The following is a 21,379-nucleotide window of genomic DNA, read 5'->3' on the forward strand; positions in this document are numbered from 1 at the left end:
TCTACCTACAGGAATTTGTATTAGGAGATGAGAGAGAGACAGAGAGAGAGACAGAGAGAGAGAGAGACAGAGACAGAGACAGAGAGAGAGACAGAGACAGACAGAGAGAGAGAGAGAGAGAGAGAGAGAGAGAGAGACAGAGAGAGAGACAGAGAGACAGAGAGACAGAGAGCGCGCCAGTCACATGTCAGTACTTGGATGTGCTGCACAGTGTAAAGGGGGATAGAATTAATGTATAAAATACCTAAAGTACGGTCCTTCAGTGTTTTTATTCACATCTTCTACCCACTTAGCTACATTATATTCTCTTTTGAACCATGGGTTTAAATACCTGCAGAGAGCAATGGAAGGAACAAAGAAAGCAGAACAAGATAGAAAATCTGAAAATACAGAGCACAAGCTTAGCCAGGATGTTTTCACCCTCCAAATGCAAGCGGCTACACAGATAAACCAGGATGAACACTGGGTGACTACAGGCAGTCTACACGATGGCATCGGAGTGATCTCAGCTCCAAGGCACAAGGCAATCGATCAGGTATTACATTTCTAGGAAAGCCTCTTCCAGTGGCTTCCCACTGTGAGTCAGAAACTCTATTTCAGTCACTGTGTTATCAGAAGTCCCATTCGTCCACCTCAAAAGCGTTTTATTATTATTATTATTATTATTATTATTATTATTATTATTATTATTAAGACACCACTCAGTTGGCTCCTTGCTTTTCAAATAATATTGGTGCTTTTTGAAAATATTCAGGACACCTGCAATTCCAATCTGGTATTTAGGCACATAAAACCTCAAGACAATTTAAAGGAGCCATGTTCCCTTTTTAGGTTACAATTGCTTTTACAAGACCACTCTTTTTTCTCTACAATAGAGTCAAAGCAGGAATCAACTTGAAGTGCTCTCCCATTGGCTTCTGTAACAAGCAGGAGGTGTCCTGTGAGTCCCCAAGCACATTAGCTGCAGTTCCAGTGGGCCTCCATGATCTTGAAGCTAAGTTTAAGGATTTAATGGAAGCCCCAAGGTTCCTTCCTCCTCTTTGTGCACTCCAGACTGAAATGTTCATGGTTGCACTGAGAAATGACCCTCAGAAGTTGCTTTCTGCAAGAATGGCTGCCAGAGAGTAAAGCTAGCACCTCCCTGATGGATCTGGCAGCTCCATCAGGATGACCGTGCAAATCTCAAAGGCAGTAAAACTGGAGGTATAGTTGTTGTTTGCCACAGAGTTCCTTTGACTTTTACTGTGGAGCTAAGAAAAAACACATCCCCTTATGATTTGCCCTTACAAAAACCATTAATCTGACCATTTGAGTACTAGAAGAATTTGGAGGTTTTACTGGGATTTTTCATCTTTAAAAAAAGTAGCTCCCGTGTGCTGTTTCTGTAAGATATATTTGAAGGTCCAGTTGGAAACAAATTGGGAAAACTATAAAATATTAATTTTTAGTTAAGATTTGTTTCTCTCCTTCATATTCATTCTTTGAGTTATTTATTAATATATTTAAACTCAAACCACTATATTTCCAGTTATATTTTAAAATCAGGTTATTTCTCCACAGCCAATTCCCTTATTTTAAGCCATAAAGAAGATACTCTACAAAAAAGAAGAAAAAACCACCAGGAAAGAATGGTTCTGTTGATTTTTATGCTTATAAGACCATTTTTGCCATGTTGTGTCTCCAGATTCAGGAGGAACTCATGTTAGTTTAGCCTTTAGCCACAACCATTGCCAGCTTGCACTTTTCACAGAGATAGCCAATTAAAATTTGTATGAACATTTCCACTGAGACTTCAAACAGAAAGAAAAAGTCAAAAAGCAAGTGCAGTTGCTGATCAGGTGAACGGCCTCGGAATAACTATAGAAAAGCCCATGCAGCTGTCATCAGGTGAAACACTGCCACACAGCAAATTCAGTTTCCCACAGGCAGGAAGCCACTTCCTGGGGGAAACCTTTGTTCCTTTCACTGACAATCTTCCAAACTCAAAGGACAGGAGCTATGGCTGATGCACGAAAGTTCCAAACACATAGCCTGACTTACACATGATGGACCTTTACCTCTGCATCAGAGCAGCATTATAGAGAGAGAGCTCTGGGGGCCTGCCATGGGAGCTAGAAGGATGGGCCTTTATTGGACTACAATAAACCTGCCTGTGTGGCTTAGCATGGCTTGTTAGTGCAACATGCAAAAAAAAAATGCATTGGACAGGATAGGAGAACCTCTTTGTGTTCTCCAGGATGGAAAGCCAGAGGAAAGTCAGCTGATGCTGTCTGGGCCAGGAGTACCACTGATCAGATATGGGAGCTCAGTCAAAGATCAAATGACCCTGCTCTCAGCCAAGGAAGGGACTTGGAGGGAGATTAAGTGGCAGCCCAGCATGAAAGGGCAGGTGGAGACTGACCTGTGATCCAGACTCCCTGTCTGGGGGCTGTCAGAGCCCCCTGGGCTTATGCCTTGGGATGGGATTGTCTGGGCGAGGGAGTGCCCAGGCTCGGGTGCTTGGGGCTCCCTCCTGTAAAAACACAATATATAATACAAAGTCTAAGCCAAAAAAAAAGTTTATATCATGCACAACAACATGGAAGATGCAAAATCTTTGAGTGGGAAAATAACATAACCACGAGGACATTTAGTGTTTTATTTTTTAATTTACAGAGCATGCGTTTGGGGTGCATGTTTTAATTCAGGCCCAATTTTTCATCATCCTTCTGGATGATGTGGTACTAAAGGGGGATGATGAAATAACAGACCTGAAATAGTTATTATGAAAAAGAAAAAGGATATGCTTCCTGTGGTTATGGTCATTCTGCTCCTAGTACACTCACATACATGGTAGTATTACATCGTGACTAAGTTGTGTGACTTACATATGGAAAGTATAAAAGTTGCTAACTCTTGGTATGCTATGAATCAGAACCTCATGATTTCCCTGTGTGTGTGTGTGTGTGTGTGTGTGTGTGTGTGTGTGTGTGTGTGTGTGTAGATAGTTCCCATATAAGAAAGCTTCACAAACCTGGCTCCAATTAATTAACATGAGTCACGTAGCCAAATTCAGAAACTTCTTAAAAATGTGACAACCTTTCTTCTTCACTGAGAAGTTTCTACTATACTCTCACACTAAATATTAGAACTTAATTATAGCATAGGCAAGATTTCTTGAAGGGTATGCATAATATTATAATTTCAGCATAAGTGGCGTTCTATACATTTTTAAAAATAAATGATTGCTCTGGAAAATATATGAATATTGTTGAATAACTAATGTTCTCTGGGTCCCAAGCTCACAGCTTGAATATACTGCTGAACTTCTCAACTTAGGAGCTGTCAAAGTCTATCTATAGAAATACTGTTAGAACACTGAACAGTATGCAAAGGAAGTTCCAAAGAACACCTCCCAGTTGTATCTGTGATCTGCAACCAGGCTAAGCAAAGGAGCCCTCTTACCACGTGGTCTCATGCAAACCAAACCAAAACACATTCCAGGAAGAGTTTATCTGCAGTGAGCCCTAAAGCACCCAAGCACCTTGGGGATGCATAAGATAAACTCTGGTAGATTAGTTTTTTGTGATGAAGTTCTAAGATGCCATTCTGGACCATGCAATGGTATCACTCAAAATTGCTATTATTTCTATGGTAAAAAAAAAAAGTATCCTCTAATAAATGCTGATAAGCCACTTACAAGACACTACCATTCAGGAAGGTCCACATGTCTGGGTAATGTTATTATTCCTAGCCTGGAAAAGGCAGGGTACATGATGGGAAAGCTAGCATGAGTGTCTAATAAGCAGTTAACAAATGCCTGCTACTCGATTTTCTTAACTAATACAGAGATCGTGGGAATAATAACTACCACTAGAGTGAGACATGAGCAGAAAATTCTAAGTGCCTTGGAAACAGCAAGGGTAGTCACTTACTGAGGGCAAGGTCAGCGGAAAGAATAAAAGAGTGTGCTTCGCCCTATGGAGGGGCGTAAGGGTGTGTGAATTCTGTTTTGCTTGCACTTTCTTAAGTGAAGAAAGGAACAACACCAAAAATTGCATCATGCTTATTTCATTATAAAGGACTTTAAGTGTAACTTTCAACCCTCCCCTTAAAAAGTGTGGCTATCACTTAACAACACAGTTAGGGTTGCGTTGTGACAATGATTCAGGTAAAGAGCAAGTTTAGGTAGGTGGTCTTTTAACGTCTGCCCTTCGGAGGACAACTTAAAAGGGAAGCTCATTCCATTAGTCTGAGAGAATGCTTAGATAGCAGCCATGGAGACCTCAGAGTGGTGGCTTCAGACCGTGAGTACTGGCATGCTCTAATATAGTGAGGGGTCTCCCTTGTGCTTCCAGGGGACAGGGAGGGTGACTGTTTGAAATGGCTGGACCCCAGTAATGAGAGGAAAGGAAAGCTATCATAATTCCTTTCAAAGGAAACAAAAACACCACAATGGCAGGTGACTGGAGGAAAAGCCCGAAGCAGGGGTGAGACCCCCGCTATCAGTGAACATTGGTATGGGCACAGTTGCGGAGATGCCTATGTAAAAGAGAAAAGCCAAGGTTAATTTTTATAGGGCAAAGAGAAATAAAAAGACAAAACCAAGTCCAGAGGCATGGTAGGCGATTCTTTGACTCTCTGATTAGTTAACAGTTGACACTACATACACAGAACCTTCAAATGACTTTCCCATTAAAGGTACAACTTACTCCGTTGAGTTAGATCGAGGTCTAAATCTTTTTCCTCTGATTTTCTTTTTGTTGCCTCCCATGTTACCTGATGAAAAAAAAGAGGGCATTTACAGATAAGTCTTCATACAAATAAATACTTGTTTTGTGTCTTATTGGATGGCATTTGTAGAGGGTGTAGTTTATAACCAGCATTGCCTCCGAAGGCGGGCTTCCGAATCTGCAGGACCCTGTCATGCTTCCTGCCTACTTTGCTCCTGAAATCCTCATTTCTCATCAAGGAAATTTCAAAGAACAACAAAAGCAAACAGCTGCTCTCGTGCACTAAACCTCTTTGTTAGGAGAAGAGCTGAATTTCTTATGGGGAAGAACATATTTTACAGGTCCCCGGGATGCAGGTCTTAGACTCTGGCGCTGTTCACTACCTTGCCAGGAGTTACTTCGAGGTCTCCCATTTTCACAGATGTCTGAAATATGCTTTGTGTCTGGAATCCTTTCACTCCAAGAATGCGATAGTCCATTTGACCTGAAATTAGAAGTATTTACATATCGTTCAAAAATATATCAGATTAATGTTTTGGGAATGACTAAGCAAAATTTCTGAGCATTACTGTACATTAAAATAAATAATAAATAAATCTGAAATGAAAGAATGAAGAGAACATGAGGGTCTCCATGAAGAAGGCAGAATTACACAACATTCAATTTAAGAAAAGTCAAATACAATGGAACCCCATTACAATAGTCATAAATGAGAAAGTATCTGGATAAAATGCAAGCCAATTTACAATCTCCAGAACACAGCAACCGCAGAGAAAATTCAGCAAGTATTACAGTCACATAACCCCAGTGGCAGGGTTATAATGGGGTACCACCATAGATGTTTCTTAATTGTAAAGCAATGATTTTCATTCAAATATCATGAGAACATGGACTTTTAAGAGATTACATAAAATTTGCTCAACTGAACCTTGTTAACTTAATTAGAGTAATAGACAGGTTTAAATTGATAAAATTATTGTCTGAGAAATGGTATTTTTCTAAACAAACATGATGCATGTTAGGTAACTGTCTGATAACCCCAATGAATCAGATATTTATCATGGAGACATCTCTCACAAAGCCCATGCACCATTGCGCCCTCTGCCGTTTCTATCCTACCGTTATTAGATGAATTATTTATAAGAATCAAAATCAACACACCTACCTTATACCACAAGGAAAAAGAATTTCGACATAGTCTGAAGCCTAATAACTCAATACGTTTTTGACTGACTAAACATCAGAACCTATAGTAATATCTTCCAAACTCTGGGAATTACTCCTGTGTGTCTTAAAACTCCTTTAGGAACTGTGGAAAATAACTTTATGCTTAAGCCACATTCCTGAGAACCATGCTGGATAATTACTAATAACAGCAACTGGAAAAGGACTGTTCTGACTGAAAGCAAACAGAATTTGGCACAGTTAACACATCTACTTTCCTATGTTGGAACTTTTTCAACATAATTTTCTAATTACAAAGTAATTCATATTTGGCACAAATGGCCAATAATGTTGTTGGAACCCACTGCTTCCTTCACTTCTTACTTTTATTTAATTTAGAAATCTGTACTTGACCAAGAAAATATTTATATCAGAGAGTGCTAGTAGATACCCAGTCATCTTCTCTTAGCCAACAAGTCCTCACTAATTAATTAAAAGAGTAACTTTTATACTCTATAAAGAGCATGCTATAGGATATACTCCCAGACTCAAAAGCAGCGCTACTTCTGTGTTAAGTTCAGTTATCTAAGGAAATGTGCTTAAGAAAGTTCTCAGGGATCAACTGTCCTGTATCCCTTCACATTCAGTGTCTGTAAAGACTGAGCACCACACAGATTGCTTTACAGATCAGCCATTCTACATAGACTATCAGAAGAAACCGTGCTGCCTCTCAATAAACTAGTTCCTTCAAAGTGCCCAGAGCTGAGTGAATCATCTGAAATGTTTCTCCATTCTTTACACCTCAATGGAAACTTAAATTTTTTTCTACAAGAATATTTTAGTTCTCTTTGGTGTGAAGGCAGGTCCTGCCCTGCCCTGTGAAACCTCCTATTTAGTTTTTCTAATCACTTACTCTCAACTGATTTTACAGCATGCAGACTTTTAAAAAGTGTCAGACATCTTAAGATGCTAGAACAAGAAACTATTAGAGTTTGTGACATAAATAATATAGTAATACTATCTATGCTATTATAAAACTCGGGCAAATATCAATCATACTTAATTTTTCAACTAAGATGAAAGTTATAAAGTCTACATTGCAAAATATCATAATATTAAAAAATGTGATTCACAGAGAAGCAATCTTTTTTCACAGCAAGCTTAGCTTTGAAATATACAAAATTAAATACTAGTCAATGCAGCACTTATATTACCAATTTATCTTAATGCCTTTATTGAAGCATGACAGTACCCTTTTTCTTTGACTACCAAGCATGACATAAAGCTCACCATGTAAAAATATTTTCAATACTATGTTCAGTTTCTTGAGCCATGTGCATCATGACAGGAAAAATCCGGAGGTTTCTACCCAGATTTAGAGACGTTTTAATTTGGTTTCAATTCTGTGGCCTGGATTTGTTATAAAAACCTGGTTCTGAGCATATGGCATTTTGAAGTAGAGTAATCAAAGAACAAGGGATACTATTTAACATTCAAGAAAGAAGGAAGAAGTGATCAAACCTGCTGCAAAATAATGAAATGTTCTGACTAATGGAATAATGTGTGATGGAACAGGTGGAAATCTGAAAATGCGACAGAAAAGCAGACCTCTTCTTAGAACTAGATGCTGAGTTTGTGCTGCCTCCAGGAGGAAAGTCGCTATAAAAAGAGTCGCCATCTCCAGGCTTTTTAACATAATCTCCCTGGGGTAACTGTCTAAAGCATAATAAACATTTCAGAGTCAGAAAACAAGACACACACATGAACACAGACATATACAAATATTATTTCAAGAAAAAGGAGGGAGGGATTAATGGTCTACATGATCAAATCTATAACACATGAGGTTATTAATAAATGCGAAAAGTTCAACTCATTCCAGCTGTGACGGTCAGAAATGTAATCATGGAGACTTTGTAGGTTGGGTGAACATGCCTTTTTTTCAGGAGAAATATGGAAAGATGAGTTACTTTCAATGCAACCTCATTCTCTCTGGAGATGTTAACCACAATAACTTCTGCCTTTGAAAATGATACTGAAGATGGGTTTGCACATTCCTTGCTCAAATAAAGCAGGGTATTTTTTTTTCAAATGTGTTGAATAAATTCTTCATCATTTGAAACACATGATGACTGTAACCTTGATTCAGTTTTAAAAGACTGCATTGCTTACTGGTATTCTATAATTAAATCCAAATCAAACCTAATTAGAATTTGGTGCTCAGTTTGCAGCTTCATTATTTAAAGGGAGTTTAAACAAATCAAATTTGAATCAAAACTATAACTTCATACCAGACAGCAGAATGTGTGAAGAAATGTATTAGAGGAAGAAAGGGTTGAGAGTGGCTGAGCTTCTTGGAAGACTATGGAAAAGCATCTAGGACAGATGGTGGCCACAGTTGGCTATCTCCACCATAGCAGGAGGGAAAGACAGGGCCATCTGCTTAACCCGTGCTGCAGAAATTGAAGCCACTCTTCTCATTATAAATGAGTCAAGAAGTCTTACCACCTCTCCTACAGGAACTGGAAAGACACATTCTATACCCCCCAGACAACTGCCTACAGCCAATCGAATCATTCAATGCATGGCTTCAAACAGCCAACGCATCCAAATCTTGACCACTTTCACTCATGCTATAGGTGGAGGTGTCAAAAGCTAGGGACGGACTAAGGATTTTCAACAGGTACACGTCAATAAGTCTGAACAACAGCATAAGTTCCTAAGTCCCTTTCCAATTCAGTTTCTGTTTGCTACCCTGACTGTCTGCAGATACTAAGTTTTAACCCTCAAATCCTTTTATCAAATGTTCCCTTGATTATTGATTATTTCGATTCCTATAGTGTTTAAACGTTAAAATGTTGAGTTGCTTCTGACTAAACATCCTCTCCTACACCATCTGGATAACTTACGCTCATATATTACAAATCTAAAAAGATTGCTCAGTTGATATAAATAAAGCATATATTTTAATTTCACTCTGAGTGACTTTTTCTAGCTCTCCATACATTAATTAAATTAAAGGAAAAAATTTCACTAAACCAGTTTCTACAATCAGCTCCAACCTTGACTGACAGAGGTACCATCAAAACAATGGAATCAGACGTGGAGTTAGAAAAGTTCCAGTTTAGTATAGTTCTAGGATATGTCTTCCTTTACCATTCTGGCCACACTGTAAAGGTGACTTCACCCTAAAAGTCTCCAGAACGCTGGTATTACATCTTAGCAGTCCCCTTAAAATCCCACAAGGAATGGAAGGAACTTCCCTTACATGGTGAATGCCAGCAACAGATGATCAATTTCCTTTCAGCTTTTTTAAGAGTCTTGGACATCCTTCACTATCTAAACATTTATTCTTTCTTTCAACAGTATCCACTATATTTTAGTAGACTACTACTTCTTGCTTTAGTGAGGAGAGAAAATACCAGGTTCTTGCAATCCATAAAATAACATTTGCTATGAAAAAATCACCTACATGAGCTCCTGAAATTTTTTAATTTTACTTTTTCTAGTTGTTGACCTATTTTTATGGCTCAAATTATTTAGTGCTTTTATGTTTCCCAGTTTGGATCCTGAAAATACTTATTTGGACTGACGAGTGCTATGTTTTCAAATGGAAAATTTTCTGTATATTTATTATACCATACACAAATATTTTAGATAATGCATGTTTATATAAACAACAAAAAAGATGCTTTGTAACTGAATTCTTTTTTCTCAAAAAAAATCAACCTTTGTTACATTAATTACAGGGTGTCTTTTTTCTCTATATATACAACCTCTAGGTTGAACTGATGTGCCTTATTAAATAACATTATTTAAGGAATTTCTATTTGCTAACACAATGAAATACACCTGTAACTAATGACTTCGGGTAGGCAGACTGTACAAACTATATTACTATTTCCCTGCGTCTATAACTTACAAGCTTATTGACTATTTTTATTCTACTTCAGATAACAACGTGTTGATAACAACAAGCCAGCTGGTATTAAATATTATAAATTATAACATGAAAAATGATTTTCTTGGACTAACCCTAAAGCTTTTAGATAAATGGTTGGTCAAATTATGAGAGAAGTTTGAATTTCTTTAAAAGTGTCTATTGATTAGTGGTATTTGTCTCATCAATCCAAATGCATACTCAAAAACTGAAATCAGTGAGAAAAGGTATGCAGGTCATAATCTGAGTGCAAGGGAGACATTTCTCCATTCCCTGGTTAGTGTCTGAGCTGTCTGTTAAAGGAATTTACTCTCTTGTTTTGAGAAATATCAGTTAAGATATGCCAAGTCATTTTGACAGATAATATCACTGAAATAAGAAGAATGCGAAAGAAAGAAAGAAAGAAAGAAAGAAAGAAAGAAAGAAAGAAAGAAAGAAAGAAAGAAAGAAAGAAAGAAAGAGAGAAAGAGAGAGGGGAGGGGAGGGGAGGGGAGGGGAGGGGAGGGGAGGGGAGGGGAGGGGAGGGGAGGGGAGGGGAGGGGAGAGGAGAGGAGAGGAGAGGAGAGGAGAGGAGAGGAGAGGAGAGGAGAGGAGAGGAGAGGAGAGGAGAGGAGAGGAGAGGAGAGGAGAGGAGAGGAGAGGAGAGGAGAGGAGAGGAGAGGAGAGAAAAGAAAAAGAAGCCAAGAAAGATTTGGGAGACAAAAGGTGGGGAGTCCACAAACAAAATAAAATGGATAAAGGGATGAGAGATAAAGAGGATGTTGGGGAAGATACTTTGCTTAAAGGAAAACAACAGAGCAGAGAGATGTGGTCTAATTGTCATGTTCCTCATTGATCACGGTGATGTGTGATTATTGCAAACACAGAGAAAGAATTTTAACCAGATGCAGATGTTTTATAAATTTAAGTTCGGCAAATGCTCCTTATCCTATTTGTATCTGCAAACCTGATTGAAAACTAAAATTTACAGTGCTTGCAGCAAACCATACAGCTGTCATGCTCTATGTAATTTTCTCTCAAGAAACAACAAGACTGACTCAGGAGAAAAGGTAGAAGTTTTCTTGCCTGGAGGTTTTAAAGAATAAGGTAAGTAGCCATCTTTCCAAAGACTCAACATCTAAGGCTTCACTGTGGCCCCATGATTCCATGATTCTAAGCCTTCCCAATATGCCACAGAAGGTCTATTTTATATATACATGTGTTTATGTATATGATTATATTGTATGTGTGTGGGGTAGACTTCCATTAAGTCCAAGACTGGAGATGCTATTGTTTTTGTTCAGCAGGAAGTTTGTTATCTGATTCATTTATAGAACTGTAAGCTTGTCTTCTTCAAACGTCTAAACATTATACCCAATTTGGCATTTCTGAGCCATTCTATGTTAATAGTCATCTGGAAAATGGCCACATATTTAATATAGCTTGAAGCATGAATGCCAAAGCAAAATTTCGTGTTTTAACAGCCAAAAGGAGTGTATGGAACCCAACCTAGTTGGTGACTACAGCTGTCCTCTGCTTGATCACAGTGCTTTAAGGATTACTTGACATTGAGAGAAGTTAGCAATTTTCCTACAGTACACAAGAGTAGACTAATGACTAATTTCTTGCCAGTAGGGCTTCCCACCATAGAACCACAGAGGCAATCCCAATTTAAAGGTAAAAATAACATCCAAATTCTTGCCTTTAGTTCCTGTCATTGGAGTTGGGTGGGTCTTTATCTGAAGTCTGTGGATGATTTTAGGAGACTGAAAATGTACTGACCTATGCTATGTCTGCTGGCCCAACCATTTCCCCTCTAACATCAATGCATAGTGCCCAAGAGAAGAACCATAAAGATGCATCTATGCATAACTTCTTGAGCTAACACCCACCCTTTGTTGACTTCTACGTTGAGAACAATTACACCGAACATCATTGTGTTTCATCAACCCTGGAGAGAGTCTGAACAGGTCTCACTGCATTTATCATTATCTATTCCTAAACTGCCAGTGGCACTCGATGGGACAGAGGAAAACTTAGACAGGAATCTGTGCAAATACCCTGAACCCAGAACTAAATATGATGTGAAGTATAATACCTGGCATGGGTTTGTTTATTACTTTCCAAGATAACAGTTTAGGTTTCGGTACCAACAGCAAGTAGAATTAATAATTTTAGAAATGTGAGAAGTAAAATGTCTATCACAATACTATGTCAATGTAGTCAACAAAACCAGCAATGTTATAAAACTCATGGATGCTCTGTCTCTTTTTGTACTGTTTGCTAAATGAAGACAATAAGGCTATACTAAATAAGTGTTTAATTTTCTATGGATTTTACTTAATAACACCACAGGAAGCATAAAATCTCAGTGATTCTAACTATGCAAATTCCCTCTTTAGCTACTTTTATGATTATCAAATCATACAAAAATACTTTCTTACATAAAGAGACCTGGTTCACAAATGCAAAACATCTGTTTGATAGCAACAAATGATAAACCTTGTAAAGTTATGAAAATTATTACTACAACAACATTAACAAAAATAAATTCTCTCAGACAGTATTAGATAATTAGGTACTATAAACATGAAGAAAAACCAATAAACCAATGTAAACAAACATGACAACTTAACATAAAGAAAGTTTGTTTCTGATGGAAAAAATCTATTTCTATAAATACATTGCTATTAAACATAATGATGTTAATTATTATTTTAAAATCATAAAGGGTCACGGATCATTATTACATAAAACACAAAAACCCACTTGAAACTGTATGCATGAATTCCAACAGTGACACAAAGGGCTAAAGCTTTCAGTCATTAACTCAAATCACTGTCATCACATACCTCTGTTCTCGGTAGTTTCTGTTCATAGACAAAAGAGGAGAAAAAAAAAAAAAGCATTAGTTTCCTACAGAAGCACATGAGCAGGGCATTAAACACAAAACCCCCAGCATTCACTGAACCATCTTCCCCAAGAATTTCCTGAACCATCTTCCCTACAGGAATTTGAACTGTAAGATTAAAATGAGGAACATACACAGAATTTCACTTTATCATGAGGAGAGATGACACCAAAGTGACAATATTGTCAGACAATTCCCCATTTTAATTTATTGTGTATTAATCTTAAGGATTTGCTTGCTTTTCTTTTATGTATATTTGTGCTTTGCCTGTATGTATGTATCTATACTATGTGTATGCCTAGTGCTCTTGGAGGCCATTAGGTAATCCTCCAGAACTGGAGGTACACATGGTTATGTAGGTGCTTAAAACTAAACCTGGATCTTTTGCAAGAGCAGCAAGCACTCTACAACTGAGCCATGTCTCCAGCCTATTTTCCTGCCTTTAAAATCACAAGTTAGGTTGAAATAATTAAAGAGTAACTGTCTTCTCAGTATCTGTTTCATTGTGCCAAATACTTAATAATGATCTAGAGCCGATCCTACTGTTTTAAAATGTTTATTTACCTATTTTTACTTTATAAGTATGGGTGGTTTTCCTGCGTGTGTGACTGTGAAGTGTGTATATGCAGTGCTTATGGACACAGAAGAGAGCATCTGAACCCCCATAACTGACACTGAAAATGGGCCCTCTGGAAGATGAGCTAACAGTCTCAACCACTAAGCCAGCTCTCCATCCTTGCCAATTCTATTTTAAATATAGGCTTTAAATAGGAAATATGTCTACATCTGTATCTGAAGATAGAGATAGATTATATAGATAGATGATAGATTAACAGATATAGATGAATGAATGCTAATTTAAATAGCAAAAATAATCCAATTATTTACACAAATTAGCTACATTTCATAGAAACAAGTCCTACCTTTCTCCTACTGAAATATAAACATCCAACCATAGCAACTGTAGCTCACTCTAAACAGTTCAAGTAGGAGAACATACAAGCACTGAAGAGTGCTATATTCATCATGTATAGTCAATAAAAATGCATTAAAATAAAGGTGGTCCTATATAGGTATTAATAATGTCTTACTCAAGCTTCATACTGGATGTATTTGCTCACAGTTTAATTTCAAGTTTTGATTTGACCGTGACTTTCACAATAAACTAACCTTAGACAAAAATTCGTTCAGAAGCACGTGATAGTGTACTAGCTATAATTTTTTTTCAAAAGTCAGTGGCTTTCTATCTTGATGAAATTGAATGTTAATATTTTGAAGGCATATTAGAAAGTCAAGTGACTGAGTCATTTGGTGTTCCACCCTTGACAATCAAGCCTAACACGGCATCTTCACCTAGTGGTTCACTCTGTTATGTAAGGCTAACAAGAAGCATACGGGATAAGAGTGACAATTGGATCTTTTTTCCAGTCTATTAGCTATCAGGCATAAGAAACATGAGCCTGGCATCTTTCTATGCAGTGTGTTTTACTTTTTAATCTCATTCTGGGACCTCAGCCACACAGCTCCAAAAGTAAGTATCCTTTGCTTCCTGTCCCCAACTCTAAGGCTTGGAGAAAGGGTAGGATGTTTTATTGAAGGAATTAACATGAAAATGGCTTTGTCAGACCACAGTGTTTTAACTTCAAACAGAATTTTAAAAAATTATTTTCATAGTTTAATTCCTCCACTAAAATGTCTACATTCTCACTGTGTTTCCAAACATATTCTGAGCTAGGTATAGTAAGTAGTGCATGCCTTTATCCCAATACGTGGGAGGCAAAAGCAGGTGGGTCTCTGTGAGTTCGACGTCAGTCTGCCCTATAAAGTGAGTTCAAAGTAAGACCCTGTCATAAAAACAGAAAAAACAAAAGCCCAAATAAACATGTTCTAACTAATTTAAAAAAACTTTAAAATGTTGATTTTAGGTTAAATTATTTCTAATACTTTATACATAATTATTAGGGATACTAATAAAAATGTAGGAATACTACAATATGAGATCTTTTTTCTTAATTTTAAAATTTAAGAAATTTAAAAATAAATTTTTAAATAAATTTTATAATAAAGTTTATAAAAATAAATGTATGAATTTAAAAATGCTAAAAAGAAAAAAAATATAACTCCCCTGAAGAAAACAGGTAATTTCTATAGACAAAGATAATTTCATTAGCAATAGGCATATTTTGGTTTCAAGCTTTCTGAACAATACTATTTTCCAGGATTACATAAATGAAATATCCATATATGTCAGTAAGTGATAGAAACTCACACACCCTAGAACAATTTTTATGTAACCAAGTAAAATTATTGAGCTGTAACACAATGTCAGTGCTTGTGAAAGGAATTAGCATGTGTGCCCCACATCAGAGAAGTTGAAAAAGAATATCTCAAGACAAAACTCATTTGCTTGTGGCGTGAAGAAAGGCTTTCCTTTTCAACATCCAAGTTTATAGGTGCCTAAATCACACTTCACAAATGGAAGTGTACAAGATGCTCAAATGCATTCAGAATCTCTTACAACCAATCTAGGGCTAGGTACCAATTTAATCAGAGCAAAGCCTTGTCTGACACTGTGAGCTCCTTCTCTAGGCTATCCCATGTACAAGAACCATGCTACTCCATTATGCTGTCTGGTTTTGTTAATATAGGCATCCATAAATGGCTTCCTAAATTTTAATGATGGCCACATACAGGCCATAAAATAATTGCTCTCCCTTTCAGCGAAATCCTTGCTTGCACGGTTTTAATTTTATAATAATTGGTGCATAAACATTTAAAGGTGTCTCCCAGTTTCAAACCATAATAGATGACAGTCACACTGCTTCCTGTGAAGTTGTTCACTGCTGAGAATGTTTGATGTGTAAAGACCCAAAGAACAAAGATGATTTTATTTAAAAAAAATACAGAGTAAGTGCTAAATTTAAAATGAATGTGTGTGTGAGTGAGTGAGTGTGTGTGTGTGTGTGTGTGTGTGTGTGTCTGTCTGTCTGTCTGTCTGTGCGCACGCATATATGCATGGGAGGGCGGGAACATTCAAAGGCCAGAAGACATTGTCAAATCCCCTAAAGTTGGAGATACAAGAGGTTTTGAGTCACCTGATGTAGGTATTAAGAACTGAACTCTGTAAGCACAGTATGTATTTTTAACTGCTGAGCCATCTCTATGGCCCCAAATCTAAGCTGTTTTAATCCCCAATTTAGTGATTGGAATTTGATCCAAGAGGGACAATGCTCTCAAATGAGGTTAACCTTTAGATGTTGAGTCTTCCATATGGAAGATCCCAGGGCTAAGGCACTGACTGGGGCAATACTAGAGAGAGCAGAATACAATTTTAAGTTGGAATGTTGAAGAGAACCATTATAGCTTGGATCTGAAGATCCACAAAAGCTTGTGCATTAAATGCATGGCCCTCGTGCAGCACTGCTTAAAATTAGGATATTCAGAAGCTAATCAGATTATAGAAGGTCTAACATCATCAATGGATTGATCCACTTCTGGATTCGTAGCTCAGGTTTGGGGGCAGAGGGATTACTGTAGTGGTGAGCTCTTTCTTTGGTGAGCTGCTTTCCTTCACTACATGTCCTCTACCATGGTCTTCTGCCTTGGCTCAGAGCAATGTGGTCACATGACTGGGTGGGAGCCTCTCAAACCAGCCACAGTGAATCTCTACTTTCTTAAGCTGTTTCTTCAGGTATTTCTCCAGTAATGGAAACCTAACTCAAGAATTAAATGTTTACACTACATTTAAACCATAACATTAAACAGTTACTAGAACACTAAGGAAATTTTCCTTTAAGGCTTCAAAAGGGAAATTTTAAATAGTGAATATAGAAATGTTTGAGAACATTCACTTAGCGAATGTCTAAGGCTACTAAATATTCAAATGTAGTATGACTCTCAACTTTTAAAAATTTAAATTGCCAAGTTAAAATTACTTTTGTTTCTTCTATAGTATTTAATATAAGTAGCAGTGATTGCACACTATTTAATTGTGTTTGTATTTTGAAATTTGGCATGTCAATTAACAGGTCTACCAACTTGCTTTTGTTTTAGTGCCCTGAGTAAAAATTGAAAGAAAAACATTTTATGCTGAGGTTTGACACTTAAGAAGGAAACTGAATTTTAAAAGTGAGTCTCACAAGAGTGTGTTCTTCACAGGAAGAAACTTATCTGTACTAATGGCTATTAATCACACAAGGTCTCTGTCATTGATGTGATGCATGGATACAGTAAGCACTCACTCACAAGTGTCACTGCAAGGATCTCAAACAGCAGGCAGTACTTTCAGAATAGGAAAAGAGGTGTTTGAAATCTAAAATGTGATAATGTATTGTGTTACTTCTAACTACACCAAGGCTGGGTAATCACTGACTCTTCGACCGGCCTGTTTCAGTGAAAATTCAAAGGTAATGATATACAACCTTCCAGTTAACAGTCACTCAAAATATTTTATGATATTTTATAATTACATTTTAAACACTTCTAAATCTCTATCTTCCTTCGTTTCTTTCGTTCATTTCTGTCTCTCTGTCTCTCTCTCTGTCTCTCTCTCTCTCTCTCTCTCTCTCTCTCTCTCTCTGTCTTTCTCTCTGTCTCTCTCTCTCTCTCTCTCTCTCTCTCTCTCTCTCTCTCTCTCTCTCTCTCTCTCTCTCTCTCTCTCTCTCTCTCTCTCTCCTGTATGTGTCTGTGTGTGCACATTTGAGTACAGATACAGAAGAAGGCTAGCAATAGTGTCAGATCTGTAAGTGGAGGTATATGTGTCTGTGAGCCACCAGACACTGGTACTAGGAACTAAAAATGAGCCCTCTCCAAGAGCACTGGGCACTTTTACACATTGAGCCACTTCTCCAGTTCTTAATAAAAAATTTAAAGTACATTTTTATAGTAATAATACTGAAATATTTGACTTACTTATAACCCCAGGCAGTTATTCCTAATATGAGGGCCAGCACTAAAATGGTGCCAGCAATTATTCCTATTATGATATTAGTGCCAGCAACACCTAGAAGGGAAGACAAGAAGGAAAATCAGTGATATGACATTCTTTCAGTAATTTCTTTCTCTAGGTCTGTAATCATCATGCTGACAATATTGTTTTGTAAAAATGGCTTTGGCTTTTTCACACTAAGATTTAGTGTGTCTGTCTACCCTTCCTGTTCTTGGATTTAGACAAGGATCAATAGATTTGAATGACTACTTCTAAATAATGTCTTTTAAAAAGCCACTGAGGCCTGCTCTACTAGAAGCACCCCCAACCTGTAATGTACTGTCCACCTCCCACTAAAATGCCTTAGAGCCCACCCAACTGTCCCCAACAGCACCCTTGGCTCCATATCCCTGGACACAACTCTGGCAGAAGAGTCCAGCTCTACTGGAGGCCGTGCTAGCATCTGGAACCTCAGAGGCCACATAGGTACCCCAGAGTTCATGCTAATTCCCAGAACCCCAGAACCCCAGAAGCAACACCAGCACTCAAAACCTCAGAAGTCATGTAAGCTGCCCAAATCCTTTGGAGACACCCTACTGCACCTGAGGACTTGCTGGTAAGCAGAACCACGGGTCACTCAGGCCAGAAGACCAGAGAGGAAACAGAAACCAAGGGGAAAAATATCCAACAAAGATAAACTCAGAAATCGGCATGTCAAACTATAATTACCCCAAAACCCAGATGCCTAGAGGCCAGTGTAAGAACACACTTAATAGTAACTTCCCTTTAAGAAGTCCAAGAAAGTTCACCTAACTGGGCTGCCTTGTCTGTCCTCTGTGAGAGACATGTCTTGATGTGTCAGAATTGGGGGAGACCCAAGAGGGGCCTCCACTCTCAGAGAAGGAGGATATGGAAGGAGGGACTAGTGAGAGGGTACTTGGATGAAGGGTGGGCAGCAATCAGGATGTAAAGTGAATAAAATAAATATTTAAAAAGTCCAGCCTGAGGCACGGCCAGCAGAGCTCTACCCGTGTTCCTGCATAGTCCTGATGGCATCGTTATCAACCATTCAACACCAGGGACAACCAGCTTGCTAAAGGACAGTATATGAACACAATCAGCAGGAGCCAGGGCAATATGGCACAGCCAGAGCCCAGATAACCTCCTACAACAGGCCCGGGATATCCCGTCACAGGTGAAGTATAAAAAGGAGAGTTTTAATCCATTATTATAGAGATAATAGAGGCCTTTGAAGAGGAAATTAGCAAATCCCTTAAAGAAATACACATACACACATGCACACAAACTACCACCAATATCAAATGCAAATAGATCCATACTTATCACCCTGCACAAAACTCTAGTCCAAGTGGATGAAGGACCTCAACATAAAACTGGATAAACTGAAACTGATACAAGGGAGAGTGGGTAATAATCTTGAATGCCTTCACACAGGAGACGGCTTCCTGAACAGAATACCAATAGGGCAGGCACTAAGACTGACAATTAATAAATGGGACCTGGCAAAACTCAAAAGCATCTGTAAGACAAAGTACACTGTCAATAGCACAAAAGAACAGCCTACTAGATGGGCAAATATTTTTACCAACTCTACATCTGACAAACCACTAATTTCCAAAATACTCAAGAAACTAGACATCAACAAACCAAACAAGTAAATTAAAACATGGTTTACTGATCTAAACAGAGAAGTCTCTACAGAGGAATCTCAAATGACTAAGAAGCACCTAAAAATGTTCAACATCTTAGCCATTGGGAAATAGAAATCAAAATTATTTTAAAACTTTATCTTACATCTGACAGGATGGCTAAGATCAATAATACGATTGACAGCTCATGCTGGCAAGAATGTGGAGCAAGGGGAACACTCCTTCACTGCTGGTGGGAGTGCAAACTTGCACAACCACATAAGAATATGGCCGATTCTTAGAAAACTGAGAATCAATCTACCTCAAGACCCAGCTATATCATTCCTGGGCATATACCCAAAGGATGCTACATTCTACCACAAGGACACTAGTTCAACTATGTCCATAATAGGTTAGTTCACAATAGCCAGAGACTATAATCCACATAGATGTCCCTCAACCAAAGTATGGATAAAGAAAATCTGGTACAGTTACACAGTAGAGTATTACTCAGCAGTTTAAAAAAAAAATAGCATCATGAAATTTTTAGGCAAATGGCTGGAACTAGAAAAGATCATCGTGAGCGAGGTAGCCCAGACCCAGAAAGACATATATGGTGTGTCCTCGCTTACAAGTAGATAAGAGCTATAAAGTAAAGGATAACCATGCTACAATCCACAGACTCAGAGAGACTAAGTAAGAAAGAAGGCTCAAGGGAAGAGGGATGAATGGCCCTGGGGAGGAGAAATACAGTAGGTATAGGAGATGTAATGGGGGCAGGTGGGGACTAGAATAGGAGGAATCAGGTTGGGGGAGGGTGGAGGGAGAGAGTTCTGTGAGAGACAACTAGAACTACAGGGAACTTCAAGGGTGAGGTTAAAAACCTAGTGCAATATAAACTTCCAGGAATCTATGAGGGTGACTCTAATTAAGATACCTACTAATGGGGGATAACAGAGCCAACTGGTCATCTCCTGTAGCCAGGAAAGGCTTCCAGTGGAGTTATTAAGACACCAACCCACAGAACCTTCAGCATAAATCTGTCCTGTTTGCAAGATGTGTAGTAACTTAAGGTGGCTCAGAAATTATGGGAATGGCCAATCATTGACTGGTCCAGCTTGAGACCCATGCCACAAGAGGAAGCCCACTCTTGACACTGCCTAAAGAGCCGGGACCTAGAGGCTGAATAGCCCAGAAACCTAGGATAGAATCAAACATGACTGGCAAAAAAAAAAAATCAATAAAATGGTGCCAAATAATATGCTACTATACTCATAGATGGGGGCCTAGTTCAATTATCATCAAGAGGCTTCACCCAGCAACTGATAAAAACAGTCATGAAATAATATATGAGAGAATAAAATAATTAATTCTTTAAAAAAGAAGAAAAGTCACTGTGCTCTAGGTACTATAATCACTTGCATCGATATTGACTTTGGGAGCAGCTGCCACATGACCATTTACCACCGCAGTCTGAGGACATCGAGAATGAAATGATGTAGTTGTTTTAGAAAAACTTTATCTCTTAAGTGCGAGCTCTTGAACTGTCTTCTCTCAGTTTCCTCTTCTGTTCTTGGGCCAACCATGAACTTAGACTGTCATGTCTGACCTATGTCTTCAACCCTGCCACCTCAGCCACGGACACTGCTTCTATGCGTCTCAAAGTTTACATTAGAGAAATGAGACTCTATAATGAATATTTTTAAAAACTTTTTTTAAAAAAATCAACTTTAAAAAATGTATCTAGGTTAGAAATATATAATTTTCCATTTAAATTGAATATTTTATGTGCGTGTGTGTGAGTGTTTTGCCTGGTGTCAGATAAGGTGAGAAGAGAGAGTCAGATCTCCTGAAAGTGAGAGTTAATGGGTAGTTATAACCTATCATGTGGGTCCTCGGAACTGAACCTGGGTCCTTGGCAAGAGTACCAGGTGTTCTTAACCTCTGAGACACCATGTTACTCTCCTACATTTAAAAGAAATGTTAGAAGATAAAACCACAAGGGGGAAAGGCATGGAAGAGGATTGAGAACTTGCTGGGAACAAGGAGTTGCTGGGAGAGAAGCAGGGTAAGAAAGGGCGGGAAGGGCAAGCATGA

General features: G+C 38.2%; 1 protein-coding gene across 12 annotated transcripts in view; it reads right to left on the bottom strand.

Moving 5' to 3' along the window:
- Nucleotides 1-21,379, bottom strand: part of Adam22 (ADAM metallopeptidase domain 22) — a 223,724-nt gene that overhangs the window by 14,622 nt on the left and 187,723 nt on the right. The window contains exons 25-30 of one of the 12 annotated variants that reach the window (XR_013103903.1): nt 17,618-17,708; nt 12,648-12,665; nt 7,398-7,592; nt 5,096-5,196; nt 4,692-4,758; nt 3,680-4,521 (exon numbers count right to left, since the gene is read on the bottom strand). Coding sequence is in view for 11 of the 12 variants with exons in the window: in XM_076913095.1 (XP_076769210.1) it covers nt 2,402-2,512; nt 4,692-4,758; nt 5,096-5,196; nt 7,398-7,592; nt 12,648-12,665; nt 17,618-17,708 (583 nt within the window). In the remaining variant the exon portion in view is untranslated. Of the gene's footprint in view, nt 1-244; nt 332-2,401; nt 2,513-3,679; nt 4,522-4,687; nt 4,759-5,095; nt 5,197-7,397; nt 7,593-12,647; nt 12,666-17,617; nt 17,709-21,379 lie in introns of those variants that run through there. The other 11 variants (XM_034518878.2, XM_076913095.1, XM_076913100.1 and 8 more) reach the window with 11 other exon arrangements.

This window comes from Arvicanthis niloticus, chromosome 15 (assembly GCF_011762505.2).
Source record: "Arvicanthis niloticus isolate mArvNil1 chromosome 15, mArvNil1.pat.X, whole genome shotgun sequence".
NCBI classification, from domain to species: Eukaryota; Metazoa; Chordata; class Mammalia; order Rodentia; family Muridae; genus Arvicanthis; species Arvicanthis niloticus.